Source organism: Callorhinchus milii, unplaced genomic scaffold, assembly GCF_018977255.1.
Source record: "Callorhinchus milii isolate IMCB2004 unplaced genomic scaffold, IMCB_Cmil_1.0 Scaffold10, whole genome shotgun sequence".
In the NCBI taxonomy this organism is placed as follows: Eukaryota; Metazoa; Chordata; class Chondrichthyes; order Chimaeriformes; family Callorhinchidae; genus Callorhinchus; species Callorhinchus milii.
Window position 1 is genome coordinate 11,330,535 of NW_024704751.1, and position 22,565 is coordinate 11,353,099.

The following is a 22,565-nucleotide window of genomic DNA, read 5'->3' on the forward strand; positions in this document are numbered from 1 at the left end:
AAAAAACGACAGCGCTTTATAAGGATTGTGTTTATTTAAGCACCGCAAACATTTGACGCATTTAAGTTCCAAAAAAATAAGCTTCAGACACCGGTAAAAAGCCGTTGTTAGTTTAAAATCTCCAGATATCATCTTAAGTGTTCTTGGTAGAAAATGTTAACATTTCAGCGCAGTATAAAGAAACAAATAGTCTTCAGCTGCTGGTGAGGATGTTGAGGTTCAGTGTTTGTGCTCTGTTGTTTTAAGCGGTAACAGTTTTTTTTGATTAAAGACTTGTGTGTCCTGAGACTTTTGCTTTTCCTTTGTATTAAGTTTTGCATTTAACCCAGTGAAATGGAGTGCAAAGCAGTCTTTTTTTTTCACATGTTGTCACAATGTCTTTTGTCTACTCTGACTCACTTTTTTCCTGCACCTCAGAATTTGTGCAACTCCTTACCTTCCATGCAGTTTTTATAGTCATAGAATCCTACAACGCAGAAGGAGGCCATTCAGCCCATCGTGCTCTTTAAAACAGCTATCCAACTAGTCTCACTCCCCTGCTCTTACCCCATAGCCCTGCAATGTTTTTTCTTTCCTTCCAACTACAAACGACAGGCTTCTATAACTTCAGTTTGGAGTCAGTTCACCGTCAACTTGATTGATCTTGTTCTCTACCATGAACTAATGTGTTGTTCAGTTAACAAAGCTATTTATTTTATCCTTCTGATGATGAGAGTGATTTAGTTCATTATTCTATCAAAAAATACCTTCTTAAAAATGATCTCCAACTAATCCATCACTGACTCGCAGCATCGGAAGAAGAGAAATTCTGTTCCTATATTCATACAGGATTTCAAACTGCTGAAATCCTCAAGCAGTGCTCAAAAGTGTTAACTCTGGGGTGAGGTTAGCAAGTAATAAAACAGTGGCTTCCCTGGATCAAATAATAATTATGCTGGCATTTGATAAACCGCCTTATCATGTCTTCGAGACGTGATAAAGCCCGTATATTTCTTAATCACCCTACATCTTAGTCTGTGTGCATTGGCTTTGTTCCCGGCTCCAACACAATACAAATAGTACCAGAAAATCTTAAGTATTTTAGCAAAGGTTCCAGAATCTGTGAAACCCCCCCAAAAAATATAAACGGATTACGACAGTGACAAGATGTGACCACACAGCAGTTGATTATATCTTACAGTCTTGCTGATACAAACTTCCACTTCCAAGTATATCTGCAACATTCTCTTGAGCAACTTTTCCTTGTTCATTTGCGGCACGACACAAGCGGCCAAGTGATTCTGAAATGAATCTTCAGAATCATTACCCTGTTGTGTTTGGTAGGGAAACATAACCTTCCAACCAACAATTTTATCATCAAAAGAAACTGAAAAGTATAGTCTTAACAATTGTACAGGTTGCCTATTTGTAAGCATAATTGTGGGTCAAATCATTTGTTCATAACGTGAGGGGAAAGGAACATAAAATAAGTTTTAACCCATGCCCTTTGCACCAGTTAAACACCCTTTCAATGACTCTCTTCAAAACATTGTTAAGTTTCAGTCAGTCTACCTAAAGGTGCAAGAGTGTTCGATCCATAGAAATACAACCAAATGTTAACCTCCCTCCCCCCAACACACCCCAAAGTCATGCTTGTGTTAAAAAAGGATTCCTTATTGATTAGATTTTAGCTTTTACACCAAGGCCCACTTCCCCAACTTGGTCCTCAAGCCTTGAGAGGTTTCTGTCCATCATCCTCTGTTCCTCAGTCGAGCAGCCATGTCCTTGTGTGTTGAGGTCTATGTTGTCTCTCTGTTTGCCCAAGGCTCCCAACTGATTGCACTCTAAGTGGCAGGCGGTTTGGGCAAATCCTGGTTTTCTGCCAAGTGAAGCTTTTGACTGAATTGCATTTAAGGATCGTAACCGTACGTTTGTACCTCGTTCCCTCCCCTGTAATAATAATAATCTTTGCATTTGATGTAGCGTCTTATCACGTCTTTGAGACATCCCAAAGCGCTTCACAGACTATACTGTATAGTGAATTGACTGTATACTTTGTGGGCGAATTGCGGAAGCCAATTGCGCACACTAGCGTTTCACAATCATTGTTATCACAAGTGCGATTCACACCCCCAACAAGCTGGTTGCACAAGCGAGCTCCCCGTGTACATAAATGACTGAACAAAATAAAAACCAGGTTATTCACAAGGAACGTTTGGAAAGGATACATCGAGGTGCTAAGCTCCTCCAACTGCAAAGTGAAGTCCAAATAGACACATGTTAATTAGTCCATCTAGGTACATAATCGTCAAAACATATTTAACAGGCACTCGCTCTGCAACTCACGTTAGTCAGAAGCTGCTCGAGATTCCTGTCGGATGCGTTTTTTTTCTGATCCTCAGAAAGCTCTTCCACATGGCTGTCGAGGCTGAAGTGTAGACGCGCCAGTTTCTCCTGCATCTCTCGTACGTGTTCCATTTGTTCAAAGGAACATTCTTTCCCTGAGGAGAGGGGAGCAATCTCACTATGTGCATTTTGTCTGGAGGGCGGGGGCTGGGGAAGAGAGACTGAATAATAATAATAATCCTTGCATTTGATATAAAGCCTTATCGCGTCTTCAAGACGTCTCAAAGCGCTTAATAGAATATATTGTAAAGTGTATTGACTTATGTATGTTGAGGATCCGCGTCCTCTTGCTTGCGAGGCGAACTGGCTAACCACCACGTTACAGGACTCCACAACAATAACTGTTCAACCATGGCAGTATCGTCTTTGTCACAGTACATATTCGAACGCCAGGCCACTGATGTACACGGTTGCACAGCTAAACTTTCCTGAAGTCACCTCGGGTTGCTGAGGTCCTGGTACTCACCGAAAGCCTGCAGTTTCCCGGAGTGGAAATCATTCAACAGGTTCAGCAATCCACCTTCCATCTCCCGCACGTCAGAGACATCGGTCAGGAACGAGTGCTGGATCGGAGTTGACTGCGTGGCTTTCCCAGTTGCTTGTGGCAGTTTGGCTTTCTCTTTATTGGCCCTGTTGTTAATCAAATTGCAGGCATTACAAAAAAGTAAAACTGTCTCTCATCAATTTGATTTAAAAATCAACTTTTCTGAATAAAAGCAAAGCCAAGTTTCACCGTTTCCTTCATTAAAGTGTTTGCCTATGAAATAGCACAACACAAATTAATAATTTGGTCACTCAACCCACCTCTTTGTGTGACACTCCTATATGCAGTTTGGCTGCTGCGTTTCACCCACAAAACACAGTTAGCACACTTTACAATATATTCTGTGAAGCGTTTTGAGACGTCTCGAAGACATGATAAGGTTTTATATCAAATGCAAGGATTATTATTATTATGGAGCACAATCAAGCAAAGATTATAGACCAGTATGTGTTCAAGAGACAACAAATCACGTGTGTACAGCCCCTTTCACATTGGGATCAGGACGGCGGGGATGGTAGGGGTAGGAGAGTGATCGAAGGCACGGTCGAAGAGGAGGGTCTTAAGACGGGTCTTGAAGGAGGCGAGGGAGACGACGAGGCGGAGTGACTGCGGGATGGATTTGACTTGACTCAGACCTTTTTAGCTTTGACCGTTGTTTTGGGGACGGAGGCTGAGGCAGACAGGTGGAGAAGGTGGTGCTCTTACTGGCGGGCACCGTGCACTTCCTGGGGTTGTTGCTGAGTGAGACCTGCTGGCTCAGCGTCACCTTTGGGCTCCGTTTCTTTTTCTTCTCTTCCATTGTCGGGGAGGTCTTCAAAGCTGCGCCCACCGTGGATTAAAAAGATCAAGGGCATAAGTGGATGGCTGCCACGTATGGCCCCACAGGATACCGTACAGTAATGACTGGGTTACAGTGTGTATTCTGTGCAGCGCTTTGAGACATTTCAACAATGTGATAAAGCGCTATATCAAGTGCAAGAATTATTATTACTTCTCAACAGGTGTGTGTGGGGGTGTGTGTGGATGTGTGGTGTGTGTGGGGGGGTGGTGTGTGGGGTGTGTGTGTGTGTGGGGGGGGGGTGGGTGGGTGTGTGTGGGGGGGTGGGTGTGTGTGGGGGGGGTGGGTGTGTGTGGGGGTGGGTGGGTGTGTGTGTGGGGGGGTGGGTGTGTGTGGGGGGGTGGGTGTGTGTGGGGTGGGGTGTGTGTGGGGGGGGTGGGTGTGTGTGGGTGTGTGGGGGGGAGTGTGTGTGTGGGGTGGGGGTGTGTGGGGGTGTGGGGTGGGTGGGGGTGTGTGTGTGGGGGGTGTGGTGGGGGGTGTGGTGTGGGGTGTGTGTGTGGGGGTGGGGGGGTGTGGGGGGGGGTGTGGGTTAAGGACATTTACAGTACAGGACTCCCATTTTACACATAAATGCAAAATGTTAAAACAAAAAAGGAGGGAAACCATCCAATTGTTGGATAATCCTCAGTAGTTTTCTGGAACTCGTTGACCCACAACACAGACAGTGTTTAGGCCCCGTCTGTAACATCACAGAAAACAGACACACAACTCACTGACACTCCGCACCCAAATAATCTGCGGTTTCTTTTCTCTTTCTCCCTCTCTCTCTCTCTCCATCATATTCGTTCCAGTTAACGCTTTAAACCCCCCCCCAACCCCCCAAAAACAAACAAACCCCAGAGAGAGAGAGAGAGAGAGAGAAGGGAAGTAAATCCTTTATTGCCTTTATTTCTCAACACTGCAACAAAACTGAACTTTTTTGGGGGAAAAGATTAGAAGATACGTTCGTGACTTCCAATACAATCGTCAGAATTTCTCGACAACCGCTGTCCGGGGGTTCGGCCTTTTAATCTGTACCTGTGGATGGGGAGAGAGACAGAGAGAGAGCTCTCACACAGCAGTGTAGTGACTGTCCGCTCGTGTGTGCAGGTGGTACTCACTGGGATACCCCGCGATGCAGAGGCTCAGCGCGAGTCCGCGGTGTTTTATAGGGTATTAAAGCCGCGGTCCGACCGCCCGTCCGCGACACACACCTTACACCCGAGAGAGGAACGCCTCGTCCCGTTCCCCCATCACTTCCTGTCACATAGGAACAGGAGGAGGCCATTCAGCCCCCAGAGCCCGTTCTGTTACTCTGTTTGGCTGGGGGGCGGGGGGGGAGGGGGGTGGGGAGAGCATCGGCTGATCTGGTAATCCCCGCATCGGAGACGGAGCCCCATCACGTCTTCGAGACGTCTCAAAGCGCGTCACAGGACACACTGTAAAGGGAATTGACTTTGTGTATTTTGTGGGTGAAACGCGGCGGCCGATTGCGCACAGCACTGTCCCCACACACAGCCGTGGGCTGAGTGACCACTTTATTATCTCTGCCCCATGTCCGTCGCTGTCTCATTCTTGCACATATCCTTCGTTGAACGACTGGGAGACTTATTATTAAACTATCGCATTGCGTGGATTAACCCATTGTATTGATGAGCTGTGCTGCTCACTAGGAACTGCACACGGAGTTCCTGCTGTACATCTGTCGGGTGAGGGTGTATGTGATTACACTCTCCGGGGGAACTGCGCCGGAGGATTAAGTTGGTTCCGGTTAACCCTGTAAACCAAAGGCTGAAAAGATAGGCTGGTCCTGCGTGGACAAGCAGGAAGCTCACCACACAACACTCTCACTGTGCTCTGTGCTTTTACCCGTTTAAACTCCAGCAGTTATCCCAACACCCACTTGAGTCCCTGAACCTAACACTCCAGAATAAGGTGGAGGGACGTACCTCCAGAGTGTCGAGAAAGGGGGGGGGGGGCAGGGAGAGAGGATGAAGAAATGATTGCAGGAGTGGTTATGTTTTGGGTGGGATTTAAAGTCAGAAAGGGGTGAGACAAAGGGTGGAGGAAGTTCCAGAGTGGGGGCTGTCGTTGCTGAAGGCTCAGCCACTAATAGAGCAAAGCCACATTTGCCGAAGCAAGTGGGGGTAGGAAAAAGAGATAAGGAAGTGGTTGCATGTATCATAGAATCTTACTGTACAGAAGGAGGCCATTCGGCCCATCGTTCCTATGTCGGTTCTTTGCAAGAGCTACCAACTAGTCCTGCTCTTACCCCATAGCCCAGCAAATGTCATAGCAAATTCAGAGATGCATCTTGGGCAAACACTGTGAAACTTACTGTTGGGCGCATTCTTCCATAAAAATTGGTCAATAGTGATACTGAGCACATGGGTTGCGGGTTCTCTTGGTAAATGTAAAGGGTTGTAACAAAAATGAGTGCGTATATAAAAGCATTACATTTGTGCCACGTCTTGCCATCGCATGTAGATTATAATTTTTTTTTAAACTTGTGATAAGAGTGATCTTTATTTGCCATCACACCTTACAGATTAAAGTTCAAAATATAATAAATTGGTGCCATAACAGATATGCTTAAAACTTCAACATTGTAAATATAATCAACCCAAACATGGATACAGCTTTTACAAGTGTTGACCATCACTAGAATTGTTATTAATTCATCAGAAGATAATAGGAATCACAAAAAGGTGAATTGCCACCATCACCATTATTTTCTGGCTTATACAAAATATGTCAATAAATGGCTAATTAAATCTATCGTGAATACATGCAATGTTTTGTTTAAGATGACTGGGATGTGACACCAGGAATGCTTTCTGGATTATTTGTGATTATTGTGGAAATAATCTGTTTCAGGGCGATTTATAAATGGATAAGAGGTCTTCATCAAATTCCAAAGTGCAATATTCAACTACAGGATGTTTTGTATCATCCGGCTTCCAATTTCTCTCAAATTCTCAATTTGGTTTAAAATAAAAGCGCTTCTCAAATTGATGGTCCTTAACTGCTGAGTGTGATAGTCAAGGTGGACATTGGCCTCATTGGGCATTAAGGTGTCACAATAGCAATCATTGGGCATCAGAGTTCAGAGAAGGTAATTGAGGATGTAAATAGCCATTTGAGATATTGGATGATTTCAAAGCAGCAGCCTGGGATGAATCATGTTTAATGGACAATCATTCAGCAGCCGTCATGGTCTTAAAAAAGTATAGGAAAATGAGTGTGTCTCTCACATTTGGTCACGTGCTGGTTCACAAACGTGTCGCCGACTGGGAATTTTTTGCACAATTTTAAGTTCGTTCGTTAAAAGTGCAATGGTGGCTAATGTGGTTCCAAATAAAAGCACTTCCCGCGCTGGAGAGTATCCACACATTGTAAAAGATGAGATGATTTCCCCCCCATGTTTTGGAGCACAATCTTGCAAACAGCCTACAAAATGATTGAAACAAGGAGCCTGGTATGTGTCTACCCAGGCCAGACACTGACAACCAGAGTGGCCAAACCAAACCAAGGTAACAAGTCTAGTTCTCCCAACCCTGCCTGAAGCTGCATGTATTTTGCTGAAGCAGCAGTGATAATGAGCGAGATAAAGGCAGGCTGTAAGTCAGTAACTTTTCTGCTCACACAGTTTGAACATATTTTAAGGAAAACACATACAAATGTGATTAATGCACTTCAGTAACAATTTAAGGTGATCTCATTTCAGCCCAAACGCTGGGAATGTAAACAGCGAACATTCATAAATACAATCATATTGCCATTAATCTCTGAAAAGCCTGCCATCGCCTACGCTTCTCTCATCGTCGTACAATCTTGCTGGAAGGAGAACATCTCAAAGATTCGCACCTAGGTTTAACAGCTATTTTTAAAGAGCCTTTGACACACCTCTCCGCAAAGCAGGAATAGGATGTAAGGCAAAGCGAGACTGCCGTTGGTCAATGTGTAGTTGTTGTGATACTGCGCGAGGCTTTCACAAATACAAAGATCTGTATCCCTCACCAACTGAATGAAATCTCTTCCGTAGCTGCAAGACAAGAAGATGTTCCCTTTCTGCAGATGAGGTAACAGTTTTCATTCTGGATCAAAGTAAACATTAGTTACACATTCTGGTGGTGACTTTTCTGTACACTTACGAAGGAGAGGACGTGATATTAAAACTAAATCAAGGCATCACAACACACGCAACACAGAGCTAATTGCTAAAGGTGCTAATATATTTAAAAGAATACAATTCACAGCGGAAAAAAAACAGAAGCTTTGCTGGTTACAGACCACAGCTCAGGTTTGTTATATTTCTGGTCCCCAACTATTTATTCCCATTGTGCATATAAATTATTTGGTCAGTTTACAAGGAATTCCTCTGGATTGTTGCTTCTTCTTCCAGAGTGTATATTCAGTTGGTCGCTTTCATGTCCAATGATTTAGCAGTTTGTACAGGTTATGTCTAGTCCAGGTATTTAAGCCTCTTCTCCCCCCCCACGCGCCCAGTCCCAGTTACACACATCTCTGGTGGTGATGTAGTTTGGAATACAGTTCTACGGGTGCTGGGAATGTCTAGCATTTTCTGTTATGATCAGGGCCAGGAACCCAAAGCCAATTACGATTACAGCTCCCAAACTACCGAGAATCAGTGATGTTCTGATGGCTAACATGGTGCCCTTAGGACCAAATCATTGAGTTCAATAAACTTTCATTGTTAGAAACTACAATACTGGAACCAAGTAAAGGTTATAGGTTAAGGTTGGAAATGTTTTTTTCCCTCTTCCTTGTCCCATTACTCCTTAAGCTTTTGAGACATGAACAACATTTCTTTATACAATGTGTTTAGGAACCAAGCTTGACCTCAGAGTACAGCTGGAGAGAGGAGAGTACAGAGACACATGAATCAATCACAGTCGTGGCTAACGATTTGGGAGCCAAAATGGAATCAGTTCCCACAACACAACATACGTCAGCAACTGCACCTTGTTACTTAGCAACTGGTTTCTCAATTAATAGCAACAATTTTCCCAGACAAATACAAGAGAGAAAAACTACTATTTCTGGTGAGAATTTGTTGGGTGAGGAGGGGACGACTGAATTGATAGTTTATGGAAACCCCATCAGTCGGAAGATAACAGGTGGAGAAAGGAGGTTAGACATTGGAGTCGAGACTTATTCTGTTCAAAAACACAAGACTTAGAAACATTTTAAACTCAGTAATTGTAAGAAAATGGAAATCTAGTCCTGTCAGTCCACAGAAAGAAAGGCTGTCGTGGGCTTTAAATGCCCTTAAATTCCTCAAAATTATTTAAGAAATGCATTCCCTGTCACACAATAACAGCAAACAATCCAGCAGTCCATTTAAAGAAAAGATGGCTTCATAAAGAACTGCAATGTTAAAATTAATCCCTAAACATCAGTAAAAATGGCAAAAGCTATACTGTACAAGTTAGATAACACAATTCAATACAGCTATAATCAGACAACTGAAATATATAGAGGTTCTATATGGTAACAGTATAGTACTGGGTTGGATTATCCAAGATACTGTACTTTATTAAGATGCCATGGATTTTTTTTACTGAGAAGCAAGGTGAGGGTCTATGGGCCCTTTGTGCAGGACATCACCAAGGTTGAAAATAGCGACAAAAATAAAATGTGTTTCAAGTGACACGAAGAGAGAGAGGGAATAAGTAAGGAAAAGGGAGAACGAATTTTACAACCATCTCATAACATCCTTGAAGGACTTAGTGTTCAAGAGATGGCAGTGGGATTTCAGAAACACTTCTTTGGTACCTGATATCATGGACAGCAAATGAATAGCCACTAACTTTTCTGACCACTGTATAGTCTGGGAGAGGGACAAATAAAAAACCCTTGAGACTACATAACAGAGTGAAGATGGTATTTATGAAAAAGTGCTGCTTATGTGACTCTTTGTTCAAGAACATTCATGGCTTAATGGATGTTAGGTAACTGGAGCACAAACAGGAATAACATGCAATGGCAACAGATGTATCAGATGTATTTATATAACATATGTGTGAATACAGAGATGTGTAATAGAGATACTCTGCATGATCTGCACTTCAGATGCCACACAAAGGAAATATTGAATTTCAAAGGAAGCCATAAATAGGGAAACAGGGCAAGTGGAATGTCTTTTTTGGGAGAAAAAAAAGGGGGAGAGGGTAGATTCTTGTATTTAGCTATTTTATCTCAACGCATGAGGGTGGTTTGATAGCAACAAAGATTCCCTCAAAGGCCTTTTGGACACAATCATGGCTGCCAGTTCAATCTGGTGGTCAACACTGACATTTACCTCACCACAAAGTGACTGATCACATACACATCAAGTACACGGTACTGAGCTGCTTGTGATGGTTGCAAAGCCGACTGGAGCAGGAAAACATGGCGCATAGAGTGGAGGACTGACTGCAGAACAGCCTCTCCCACCCCCCAAACTAGCAGAGAGGACATGTCGTTACCAAGCCATTGTCTCATGCTCTGCAGCAACTGGCTTCAAAGACAGACAGGCAGAGACGCTGAAGCAGATCACCTACCTTTTTACGCTGCAGGAGTTAGGATAGGAAAGTGAGATCAAGAGGAACTGGAAAGAAAACTGAGCGAGCGATTCATGCCCCAAAGAGTGACAAAGGAAGAGTGCAACATATATAGAACAGGACAAAAGACTCTTCAATCAATATTGACTTGAAAAGTGCATTAACATGCCTTTCAACACATCATCAGAAAGAGCAAGACATTCTGACTGACTGTCTTTTTAAAGACCCCTTTGGTCCGTGTTTTCCATTGATAGTTTCCCTCAGATTTCTTTTGACAGCTATATTTGTCACATGCAATTCATCCCAACCTTTCCCCACTCATTCTTAGTTACCTCACTCCTGGAGGCAAGAGAGAGGTATTCAAATGTCCACTCCGCATCACAAAGCCTTAAAGGGAACCCATTTATCAAACCACTAAAATAATACTTTCATCCCAAACCCAATTATTGTAGGTATTTGAGCCCTAGTTCCATCATTTATTCATGACACCCTGGAGCATAATATTCAGCTGTACCCTTCCTCCTGCACTTTTCCCTCGGTGTGCTAGCCTACTCCGCAGAGCTCTTTAGCACCAATAACTCGGGTTGAGGGCTGGAAGCTTCAGCAGATCTCACTTGACCCTCTGTAAATGCAGGCGACAGAATCTGCTCTCCCATTTGGGCAGGACCTTCAGAAGACAGTGAAGTCTCTTGGGCTGGGCTCTCAGCCTGCTCTGTGGCAGTGGGACTGGGAGCTTCACTTGGATTCTCTTGAGTGACTTTGTTCAGAGACTGTGCACCCTCCTCCTCCGCCTTCCCGTCCTGCTTGTTGTCTCCAGCTTGCTGGGCTAACTGCACGCCCAGGTCATGGACCCTTTTGTTCAGATCATTTCTCTCAGTCTGCAGAGCTCGACACAACTTCTCCAAGCGTTGGATCTTCACCTGGAGGCTTTCAAATTCTTTGTCACGCAGAGTTTTCTAGGTTAAGAAACAAACAAACAATTGAGTTCCTGGAAATAACAGCTGCAAAGACAGACATAGCACAACAATAATAATACATTTGGGATAGGGCTTGATCACGTCTTTGAGACATCTTAAAGCGCTTCACAGAACATACTGTAAAGCGTAGTGACTGTATTTTGTACAGAAAACTGTACTATCAATAAAACAGCGAGTTATTGCTACAAGAAGTCAGATAACACAAACAAATAGGAAAGCTGTACAATAGATTTTAAGCTCCGATATTGCAGAAATATTTACATCTCACATCTTGGATGACAGGAAACAGATTCGACTGCGACGACTTACCTCCTCTGCCATGTCCAGCAAAGCCTTGTTGCTGCTCTCCCATCTGCTGCGGTACATGCTCGTCTCCTTCTCAAGCTTCTTGATCTTTTTCGCCATCTTATTAGAGAAAGGGAAAGTGAATAAACATACCATTGTGAAGCCTACCCGATCAGTCAGCAGTCACACACGATTTCTATCGCTAGAGGGAGCTCTTCTATTTACTGTGTGGAGCTCAGAGGCATTATTGGCCGTGTAATCAACAGGATTAATACGCCAGTGACATGAAGCAGGCGATGTAACGGGTCCATAAAAACACCAACGTCTTCAGTTCCCAAAGTAAACCAAACGTATTCCCGCAGCCGAGTTCTGAACATTCATCATGCAACGACAACTTGCATTTATACAGCGCCCTTCATGTGGGGTAGCATTCGGGATTCAAATCCCATTAGCAAATAAACCGCTGTTTTCAAGATGACCATCTTACCTTTTCCATCTCTTGTTTGAAAGTTGTAAAAACTTCATTGCTTTTTGAAAGTGTGCTCTGAAAGTCTTCAAACTTTTCAGTGTATAGCGACAGCTGCAACAAAATACAACAATTTTGGGGGGAATTCCACACTCCTTAGATCGCAAAAATATAAAACAAATCGACCGATAGGAATAGCCAAAACAATTAAGAACTGCTGAGCAGCATATACACTGTAGCTGGTTTCTGTGTGTATATTCATGTCCTTAAGACATTTTAAATGAGATGTTGCAGAATAAACCCATTAACATCAACCCAATATCTTCTCCAACTCCTTTGCACTCACCACTTGGGACATCAGGGCACGAGTACACACTGACTGACCAGTGATGGCATTTCTGACCATTATTCAATGGGTTATTTTATTACACAATAACACCAAGAAAGAGTTAAACGAGGTAACCTCTGATCTAAACTAAAAGAAGTGAATGTAATATGCTCCAAAATCTCAACTCTGTTCCACTGATATCTACTTAATACATACTTTTTAAAAAATATAAATAAATAAAGATTTTATGGATATTCTTGCTGAGATTACCTGCTGTTTCATATGAACTTCTTGCTGTTTCATCAGTTCACACATTCTCTGAGTCTCCACCGTCTCCTTCAATAGCTGATAGTGAAAGCGGAGGCAAAAAGATCAAATGGCAAGATTTTAAAATTGGTTCAGATTTTTGTTGCACTGGGAAACTGTACACCTTCCTCTGTAATGGCCATGTAAAAGCAGTGCACAATCAAACTGTCTATACGATCGACAGGAGTAAAGGAATCTGGCAGCAAAACTCATTTAGGCTCTGGTACTAAATAAGGATACATTTCCCTGGTGCTGTACTGCCACCCCTTATCCTCGAGATTGCCATGAGTATGACCCGCCTGTAATTCTTTCAGCCAGGGATTTTGCCACACGTGGAAACACATTACTGTGAGAGACCCAAACCAAACTCAAAGTTCCACATCTAAATGGAAAGCTTCCCACTAGCCAACTAGGATCTCACATCCCGTCAGAGCTTTGGTCAATAGGAGCCGAGCGAGAAGAACACCATCTATCTCTCAGTGAATGATCTTTCCCTTCAAGTGCTTCTGACAAAGCTGGCCGGCCGGACAGGTTAGCTACCCTGGCTCAGAACTCCGGGATTCAGTGCTCCGTTGGAATACCGACAAGAACTTACATAATCTTTTTCTCGCTGGTGTTTCAACTCTGCGTCTTTCAGCATCTCCTGTGCTTGCTGGAGTTTAGCATCAACCAGTTCTTGTTGCAAGTCCTTGTGTTTGAGTATCTTATCGATGTGCTGTGAAGGAAACATAGATCACCAAATGAACAATAAATCAGATTCCTTAATTCAATCATTTGCACAGTTTAAGTACAGTATTTATCACCCATACATAGGAATCGCTGCACTACTTAAACAATGCAAGACTTAAACTTCCCTCTCTCAACAGAGCAAATCACCTCTTTCTGAGCTAACACAGGGCTCAAGGTATTACTATTGGGGTAAATGCCTTAACTACAAACAGCTCTTTAAATGGCAGATTGGAATCGCATTGCTTTTATTTATTACTGTGTGTCAGCTCGGCTCAGTGGTAGCATTCTCGCCTCCAGAAGGTTGTGGGTTCAAGCCCTACGTTGGGATTTGGAATCACATAGTCTGATGCCCCAATGCAGTGCTGGAGGCGTTGTCCTTTGGATGAGATCCAAGGTCCCGTCCGCCTGTTCAGGTGGATGTTAAAGATCCCGTGGCACTATTCAGAGAGACGGGAGTTCCTCCCAGTGTCCTGGCCAATAATCCCCCAAATAAAATTGGTCGCTCACTCCATGGCTGTTTATGGAACACTGCTGCACGCAAACAGGCCGCTGGGTTTCACCCAAAAAATACAGAGTCAATCCACTTTACAGTATATCCTGTGAAGCACTTTAAGCCGTTTTGATGACATGAGAAGGCGGAATATCAAATGCAAGTATTATTATTATTTTTCCCAAATCACATGCCTTTGTGACTGCCATCGACAGTTGCTCAGTGTCTCTCCCTCTCAACAAAGAATGCTCTGAGGAGGACGGGCTATCCAGCTTGCACTGTGCAAGTTAAAAGACTCCATTAGCTATAGTGACAGCGGATATAGTTTTCACTACAGCCTTCTTTCTGTTTTGGAATCTGAGACAGCCCCAACTCCCAACTTCCTCCCACTCCCTCTCGCTCTACAGCAAGAGTCCGAGCAGTGTATCCTGAATCCTGGCAACAGCCTGCAAACTGGAGGGGCCCGGAGTAGGGGAAAAAGAGAAAGTCTCTACATAAAGCAAACACCTAAAACAAAGGGTGAAAGACGTGGAAAGAAAACTCAAAAGAAACACTGAAGGAATTGAAAGTGGCCACTCGTATCCTGCATTGACCAGGACGCAGAGGATTTGTATCCTGTAACCTTTGTTCGCTAATTCTATCTGTGGTGGGAACAGTTTCGAGGCTGCAGTTTACTGGAGACATCAGCTGATGGAAGCCAAGCTGGGGTTTGAATAGTGGAGTAGCAAAGTTAGATTTAATGACATTTCCTTACGTTACCGTAGCAGATCAGGGAGAAGGCAGAATAATTTGTGGTTACTGTGCTCCCCGGGACATTACACACACTGGAAAGAGATGATCTAGAGAATAACCGTTTCTCATTTGCATTTTAAGAAGCTAAAACATTAGCGAATTACAGCACAACCTTTGTATTGGGAAGGTTCGAGGACAACATTAAACGGATGGAAATTTCAGTTAAAAGATATTTAACCACACATTAGCTTCCCACATCACCTCAAAACCCTGGAAAGGTATTCTCATTGATTGAATTTAAAGGAATTATGGTTCTTGTGTCTATTAAACAACAACAACCCGCATTGATGTAGCAACCTTCACGCTAGGTAGCGTCCCGGAACGCTTGACAGTGGCGGGGGAGAGGGAGGTGACCGAAATCATGATCAAAAAGGATTAAGATAATACTAAACAACAATAAGCTGAAATTCAGCCTTTCACTTCCAAGCAACCTCGATCATACAGTCTGATAAGAAGCTACAGTTCGAGACTGAACACATTTCCTGCTCGTAACTGTCTTGTCTCCCTACCTCCTCCCTCAGTTCGTATTGTTCAATCAGTTTCTTCAGTTTCTCAGCCAGCTCCATGTTCTCCTGCCGCAGTAATGAGTTCCTCTCATTGTGATGCTCCATCTGGACCTGGATGTCATTCAGAGTGACCTGAAAGTGAGAGGTGATCTCCTTGCGTTTCTCTTCCTCTTCTCGGCCACGTTGGACACCCTCTTCCTGTGGCAAGAGATACAGTTGCAATCGTACATCAGGTACAACCCGCAGCTCATCGCACATTCCCCAGTGGCCAGAGACACACGTACGGGCTGAGTCCACTGGTGCCTACATTCCCACTTTAGCTCAGCACAATACTATACCTCTCTGTTGTTTGACGGCCCCTTGTCTATGTTAACCTTTTGCCAGAGTATCTTTACTGCCTCCGCGGGAGCAACAGTGACAAACTGGAGGAACGTCAGGGATCAGTTTACCTTCAGGGTGCGGTTGTGACGTTGCAGCTCGCGGCACAGACTCTCCAGCTTGCTGCGGGCCAGGATGGCTCTGCTGTGCTCATTGCGGAGGTGGTCTTTCTCGTGAACAATCTGCGTTTGCTTCTTCTGCAACAGTCTCATCTGCTTTTGAGCATTTCTGTGCTCTTCCAGCTGTAGAGTGGTCGCATGTTATTGGGAAGGTCAAGAACACAGTTTCCAGTGACAACGGTTTTACTTAATAATGGAAATAATGCCAAATTCAAACAATTTTTTTTATTAAACATAAATCATACCCCACTTTAGATCCTATTCATAAGCCCCGAGGCGATAATTCCCAAATTTGCTGTAAATCCGAATATAATCTAGCGCAATTGGGATTTTCTTCCACGTTGAGAATTATAATTCAGCCAAGAATAAGATTGGCCTGTTAGAGGACGCTGTCTAATGATTGGCATGATGATCACAAACAAAAGACACATATCCCTTTACCACAAAATATATTCTGCAGGTTTATGGGAAAAGGTGCAGTAGTTACAGTAACACACACAAACAGCTGCCCAAATAGAAGTGTCACAAGCCGCTTTCTACACTGACCATGTCTGCGTATTTTTTACACAGTGCAGCCAGCTTCTCCTCTGGGGTGCTCAAAGTGTTCAGTGTCTGCATCAACAAGGTGATTTCTTTGCCTGGGGGGAAAGTGTTTGGAATTGTAATTGCCATTAAAAGAAAAAGCACAATAGTTAAAACATCATTTTAAAATGTCCATTTGACACTCATTTTCCCCATTTAGAATTATTTTTCACTCCCTACTTACTCAGTACGTTTAGCAAAGACCTTCTCCTCTCACCCCCAGATTTAAATTGCTGTAGACAAAACTACGTACAAAGTCTGAGTATTCCATTGCGTGAATTACATCCCATTTGCTCAAGTCTGAACAATCTTTTCCCCTGCGCTACATATCCTGATATGGTACCTCGAAGTGCTGAGTACATACGTGCGTACACTTCAACAGTTGGCTGGTGTACATACGTCAAGTGGTAGATAGGAACATTCACTATATGAACATTCACTATAGTTATCAGGAGATGTGCAATTACAGCAGAGAGTTATAATGAAATACTAATAAAAAGAAACTCACTGGAAGAATTCATTGTGTTCCAAGATCTTCAAACAAACCAAACGTCTAACTCTAAATTTCTTAGGCGAGCTTGCCTCCCCTCACGCTGTTTGCCCCACAGACTGGTACAATAGCTGCTCAGGACCGGTATATTTCTATGGCTATTTTTCAACATTTTGATACAGTAAAGCAAACGGGCACAAAGAGTTCAGAAAGCAGAATTCAAATTACAACTGAATTTTGTAACGAGTTTTAGTGAATGCACCCCCACGAGAAACTGCCGACTGTAGACGGAAGCCTGTTTCGCTGACTCGCACTTTTGATAAGCCGTAGGTTTACGCAAAGGAAATCAGCCCCGTACGTCGGTACATTTAATGAAATCAAATGGAGGCAAAAATTCTCAAAGGAACTGCTGTTTGTTGGATTCATGTTTGTATTGCGCTTTTAAGCCAGCCACTGGCCAAATGTGGCGATAAGAATAATACATAGTCCTCTCCGCAATGCTCCGTTAATTAAATACGTTCTCTGTGCCCTTCCGCTAAGTGTACAATTTATTACATTGCCACTTCCAGATTCATCCCATAGAATGTAAAGCTACAGCTCTTATTCAAATTGTTGAACACATAACAACCCGCACTCTGTCCGCCTGCCAACAGCAGTATTTATTTAGGTCGTTTCTACTCCTGTACTGCAGTAAGGTGCAGTTCAGTACACATTGGGCATATTCAACAAATATCCTGGTGGTACGACTGGTAAGAAGGAACCACAGTTAATACACGTCAGCATTGTCAGGTAGGCTTTTTTAAACCAGATGTCCTTTTTCTGAAACAAAGCTGGGTTTTAAAAATATATATTTTAGAAATGTTCGAAGGCGAGGGAGCCAGATCTGGACCGAAGAGGAATGAGGCAACAACAGCTATTTAGGCACAGATACCTCAGCAAAGACCGTCTCAAGCCTACGACTGTCTGGTCTGCGTGTCTGGTGCTCACTGCGAACACCCAGAAGGGTTTAGCCTATACCCACGAGGGCAGCAGTGCAGTTGCCATTGCTTTCTACATCAAGTCTTTGGTTCAGTCTCTCCCACCTCCCTCCAATGCTTCACTGCAGAAAAGTGGTTTAGTACATGACACAGATTATCCAATTAATGCTGAATTGCAGTCAGGATGTCACACTGTCCAGGAAAGAATGTGACAATTGCTGAGAGAGAAGGAAAAAACATAAGCAGCCGTTCCCTACACTGGCTGAGTCATCACAGGGATGGGTGCCTGACACAACAACAAAACACCCGGAATGTGTCAGTTACCCACATTTTCTTCCCCCAAAAAAACAAGTTGTTACTGGTGATTTAGCCACTCGGGGAATGACATCACTAGAGAATGCACATAGGACAGCAGTCAACACAAACGTGCGACATACTGCCTGTAATCAACACAGATAGGAAAGTCTTACTCTCAACAGTTAAAGCACCGCATAGCTTGTCATTCAGGCAAAGCTCCCACTTGTCCAGCAAGAACCATCCTATCCATTGGGGCTTTGGCTTGCAGTAGTGGGAAGGAGGCCAGTGTCTGGTCTGGCCCTCCAAACCCAACTACGTAGCCATGTATGTCATCAGCAGTGCCCTGGAGTACTGGACCCACCCGACCAACTCAGGAACTGGACTACGGAGACCGCCATAGAGGTTTGACTCAAATCCAACATTCCGTTGTCAAGCAGATTACTTTGGAGCCAGGACAGCACCAAAGGGACCCAGCTTAGCCATTTAGAAACGGGTCAGTTTATTATGATATTGGAGTGAGGCACAGATAGTGTGCGTGGGCAAAACGGCAATTCTGTGTCACAGGCTGATAATGCATCACACAAGCAAACCCGTTTTGCATTGCCTTTTGTTCCCCTCTGAAACTGAACTGATTTTGAATAAAGAAAATGCCACACTGCATCCAATGCAAATGAAAAAACATTCCAGGTGATCATTCTTAGAACCTGGAGGCAATACACAAAGCACAAAGAGTAATATCCCCATCTTGGTTAAAGCGGTTTCAGGGGGAAAAATAACCTTCAGGATAAACTACTTGCAGCAATCAGGTTAAAAAGGCTGCAAACCGTAAGGCAAGAGCACTGGTAATGCGAATGTTTCTGGCCAACAGAGTTCTCACACTGGTTAGCCTGCAGAACAGAACAAAGAACATTCTTACTGTAACTTACATAATGCAATGCAGTTTGTAATTGGGATGAACAAAATATTTTTGTCTATGTGGGAGCAGAGCAGAACCCACACTGCTGCACACGGGTTTACTTGTGTGGTAGAAATCTATACTTCCCATCAAGAGTTTTGACTGTCAAACTGACTACCAAGTTAAACAAAAGGCAAAATATTGCAGATGCTGGAAATCTTTCGTCAGAATGACGAAAGGTCATTGATCTGAAACGCTTTCTTTTCTCCATTAAATGCTGCCTGACCTGCTGAGTGTTCTCAGCAACTTCTGTTTTTATCTTTAACTTCCAAGTTAACTTGTCACAAAGCCTGTAAACATGTGTAAACAACAGTTTCACTCTCCTGAGGACAAAAGCACAGATGCACTAAATTAAAAATAAACGAGAACAGATATAAAAATTATAAAGAGGTGTGTCAGGTAGACAAATAACATCCCTGCTCCCAGGCACGTTGCTTACCCAAGGCTTTGGCTTTCTTCTTCTCTGGAGCCTTTTTCTGATCTTTAATGTCTGGTACGTCACCGTTTTCTCTGGGATCCTCCACCCGAGTCACCGCTTTCACCACTTTGTCGATCTCTCCGTTTAACTCTCTGCACACGATCTCTCGCACCCCATTTCTCAAAGGTTCGTTGTTGACGCATTTCTCCGCTTCTTCCAGTTCGGGGGTCTCTTCGGCCTGCCCCCCCAGTGTGGAGCAATAGGTGTTCAGGATGTCTTCTAACTTCCTGCTCAGCTCATCTGAGACATCAGAGGTGCAAGTTTCAGACTGGACGGTATCGATCTCTACTGCAACAGGCTGGGCAACCGAAGTCCCCTCACTACGGTCTGTTGAAGCTGTTTCACTCGTTGTGCCTGTGGTGGCAATGACACCACCATCCTGACTCTGCTTCTCTGAGGCTCCATTCTGACCAGCTGATTCACTGCTGCTTTGGTGTGTGCTTTCGTGTCCGGCACATTGAGCAACATCTAAGTTGTCTTCTTTCCCAGCTGGGTCTGGCCTCTCTGCTACAGCGGCACCAACTACTGGGCTGTCACAGCCACCAACAGCAGGGCTGACCTGACTCTCAGAGTCTTGATTCTTCATAGCTTGGTTTAATGGAATCTTAACAGAAATCTGCACAAACACAACAAAATCGTAGAATTAAATTTTTATAATTGCGATCGGCTGCATTTAAATATCTCAAAATTAGACACCAAATATCTAAACAGTTCAGAAGTGAACAACGGATCTGTCATAATCCTGACAACCCCCTAAATTAAATGTTATCCCAATATGGAAATTGATACACAGTGCGATTGAATTATATACCCCAAACATGCTGAGAGCAAGCATTCCAGGGAATGCAGGTAATGTAGTTGGTTTCAGTGGCATATAACTTCCAATTGCATCAATGGTTGAAACAACACAGAATGAAACACAAATATGTATGAACTTACAAATATTTATGAACCTTTTCTGAAGGTTTTAAGTTTCTATTGAATTCACAGGTTTCACATGATCAAAATAATGATGTGCATTACTCCAGACACTAAGATGGAAGCTACTCAGTAATCAGTTGAATATAATTTCTCAATAACCAATCATAAACACTCATGCGCAGATGTCATTAATTACCGATGACATGGCACAGCATCACAAAAACTGACAATATAGAAAAATCACCACATTAAACCAGATTAAAACAGTTTTATTTGAATTAAAAAATACTCAATTTTCCATTGCTCTGTTGAAAATATATGGAACAAGATATTCCAACCAATTAACAAATATCTTCATTCAACTTTCATGTGAAACTGTGAGCAAATGTAACTATAATCCTTGCATTTGTTGGCAAATGCAGCAGTTTGCAGGGGGTGAGCGGGCACCCCATTTAATCCCAGGACTACACTTTGAAGGCTTCTATAATAGCCGACCAAGTCAGTTGTTAAGGACCCCATTTCCAGTCCTGTAGTCAGTTACAGTACTCTCCTCATTTTATGAATGACCGGTACTGACATTATCAGATTTCATACAGAATTTCGGACGTAATTTCAATAAGATTTTCCCAATCTCCTGTAGAAGGAAACATTTTTAAAAAAAAAATAAGTAAAGCTGAATGTTACAAAGGATTACAGGGCACAAACATACCGAAAATAATCTGTTGCTGACGTTAATAGTCAAGATTTTACCTCCTAACTAAAAAAAAATCACTACTTCTCAATCTAATCGGCAACAAGCTTAACCCTGAAGCCGTGTGTGTGTGTAGTACGATTGACCGAACAAAACCCTCAAACTGGACACTGCTGCCAAGCAGAACCCCCCCAAAAGCCTGTGTCAGGCAGTAAACGGCTCAAAGTAATGTTCCTGCTAAAAAGCGGAAGAAAAAAAAGGAAAGACAGATTTTTTTTCCCGTAACCCTTTGCAACATTCAGCTTTGGCCCATAAAACACAATCACGTACACCTTTACAGCGTATCCTGTGAAGCTCTTTTGAGACGTCTCAAAGTGGCGATAAGGCGCCGTATCAAATACCAGGAACATTATTATTATTATTATTATTATTCTCTCAATGAAACTGCCTTTATTAAAATGAAAATGAAACGGCGGTTTCTGGAATGGAACACATTAATATATCAAATGCAGGAATTATTATTATCATTATTATTATTGTCAATAACAATTTAGATTGTTATGGACAGAAATAGCCTCTTCAGGACATAAAAACATATCAAATAGCAGGGAAGTGGCCCCGGCCCCCCCCCCCCCCGCTCCCTCCCCCCCACCACTCCCTCCCCAGGGCCCCCACTCCCTCCCCAGGGCCCCCACTCCCTCCCCAGGGCCCCCACTCCCTCCCCAGGGCCCCCACTCCCTCCCCAGGGCCCCCACTCCCTCCCCAGGGCCCCCACTCCCTCCCCAGGCCCCCCCCCCCCCCCCAGGCCCCCACTCCCTCCCCAGGGCCCCCACTCCCTCCCCAGGGCACCCCTTTCCTCCCCCCCCCGCTCTCTCCCCAGGGCCCCCCTCCCCAGGGCCCCCTCCACACCACTCCCTCCCCAATGGGCTTCCACCCACACCGCTCCCTCCCCGGGGCCACTCCCTCCCCGGGGGGGGGGGGGGGGGCTCTTGGCCCCTCACCTTGAAGCCCGGCCCAGGCCTCAATTACCGGCTGAGGGGAAAGCCGGTAAAGCAGCTGAACCGCCCGCCTCGGGGGGGACTTCAAACCCCCTCACAGTCCCCCCCCCCCGGGACCTCACTGATGAGGCCGCCCGAAGAAGCGCGTAGAGCGGCCACTGAGGCTTTTACCGGCAGCCGCTGCCCCTCTGGAAGCTTCTCTCTCGCTCTCTCTCGCGGCGGTTAATCCTCTCTCGAGCGCTGAAGAACCCCCCCTCCCCCAACACTCGGAAGTGACTCCCGATTGACGGCCGTCCGCAACCAATCAGAAGGCCGCTCCGCCTCGCCCGCCCCGTCCTCCAGCCAATCGGGCTCGACAGAGGGCGGGACATCCTCTGACGCAGTGGGGTGGGGGAAGACGGCGCGGAGGGGTTCCGCCCACACCGGAAGAGCCGGTCGGAACTACAACTCCCACAATGCACGGCGCCCGCGGCCCCTCCCTGGCCAGG

The 22,565-nt window shown here is 44.3% G+C and overlaps 2 protein-coding genes across 4 annotated transcripts; both read right to left on the reverse strand.

Moving 5' to 3' along the window:
* Positions 1–15: 15 nt before the first annotated feature.
* On the reverse strand, positions 16–5,061 carry ccdc28b (coiled-coil domain containing 28B). Of its 3 annotated transcripts, none has more exons than XM_007904294.2 (6): positions 4,961–5,061; positions 3,565–3,748; positions 2,852–3,015; positions 2,326–2,480; positions 2,208–2,230; positions 16–1,878 (listed from the first exon to the last, which is right to left on the reverse strand). In XM_007904294.2, the coding sequence occupies exons 2-6, from the start codon at positions 3,726–3,728 to the stop codon at positions 1,824–1,826; spliced, it is 561 nt and encodes a 186-aa protein (XP_007902485.1). In that variant the 5' UTR covers positions 3,729–3,748; positions 4,961–5,061; the 3' UTR covers positions 16–1,823. The 3 variants fall into 3 exon arrangements, with proteins under 3 accessions (XP_007902485.1, XP_007902484.1, XP_007902483.1); XM_007904293.2 differs by having other exon boundaries at positions 4,868–5,061; XM_007904292.2 differs by lacking the exon at positions 4,961–5,061 and adding an exon at positions 4,481–4,584.
* A 1,179-nt stretch (positions 5,062–6,240) lies between these two features.
* Positions 6,241–22,352, reverse strand: LOC103185661 (alpha-taxilin). Its single transcript, XM_007904291.2, has 10 exons — positions 22,249–22,352; positions 19,429–20,083; positions 16,235–16,326; positions 15,641–15,811; positions 15,195–15,389; positions 13,270–13,389; positions 12,639–12,713; positions 12,062–12,154; positions 11,599–11,694; positions 6,241–11,268 (listed from the first exon to the last, which is right to left on the reverse strand). The coding sequence occupies exons 2-10, from the start codon at positions 20,051–20,053 to the stop codon at positions 10,861–10,863; spliced, it is 1,875 nt and encodes a 624-aa protein (XP_007902482.1). The 5' UTR covers positions 20,054–20,083; positions 22,249–22,352; the 3' UTR covers positions 6,241–10,860.
* Between the last annotated feature and the right edge of the window lie 213 nt (positions 22,353–22,565).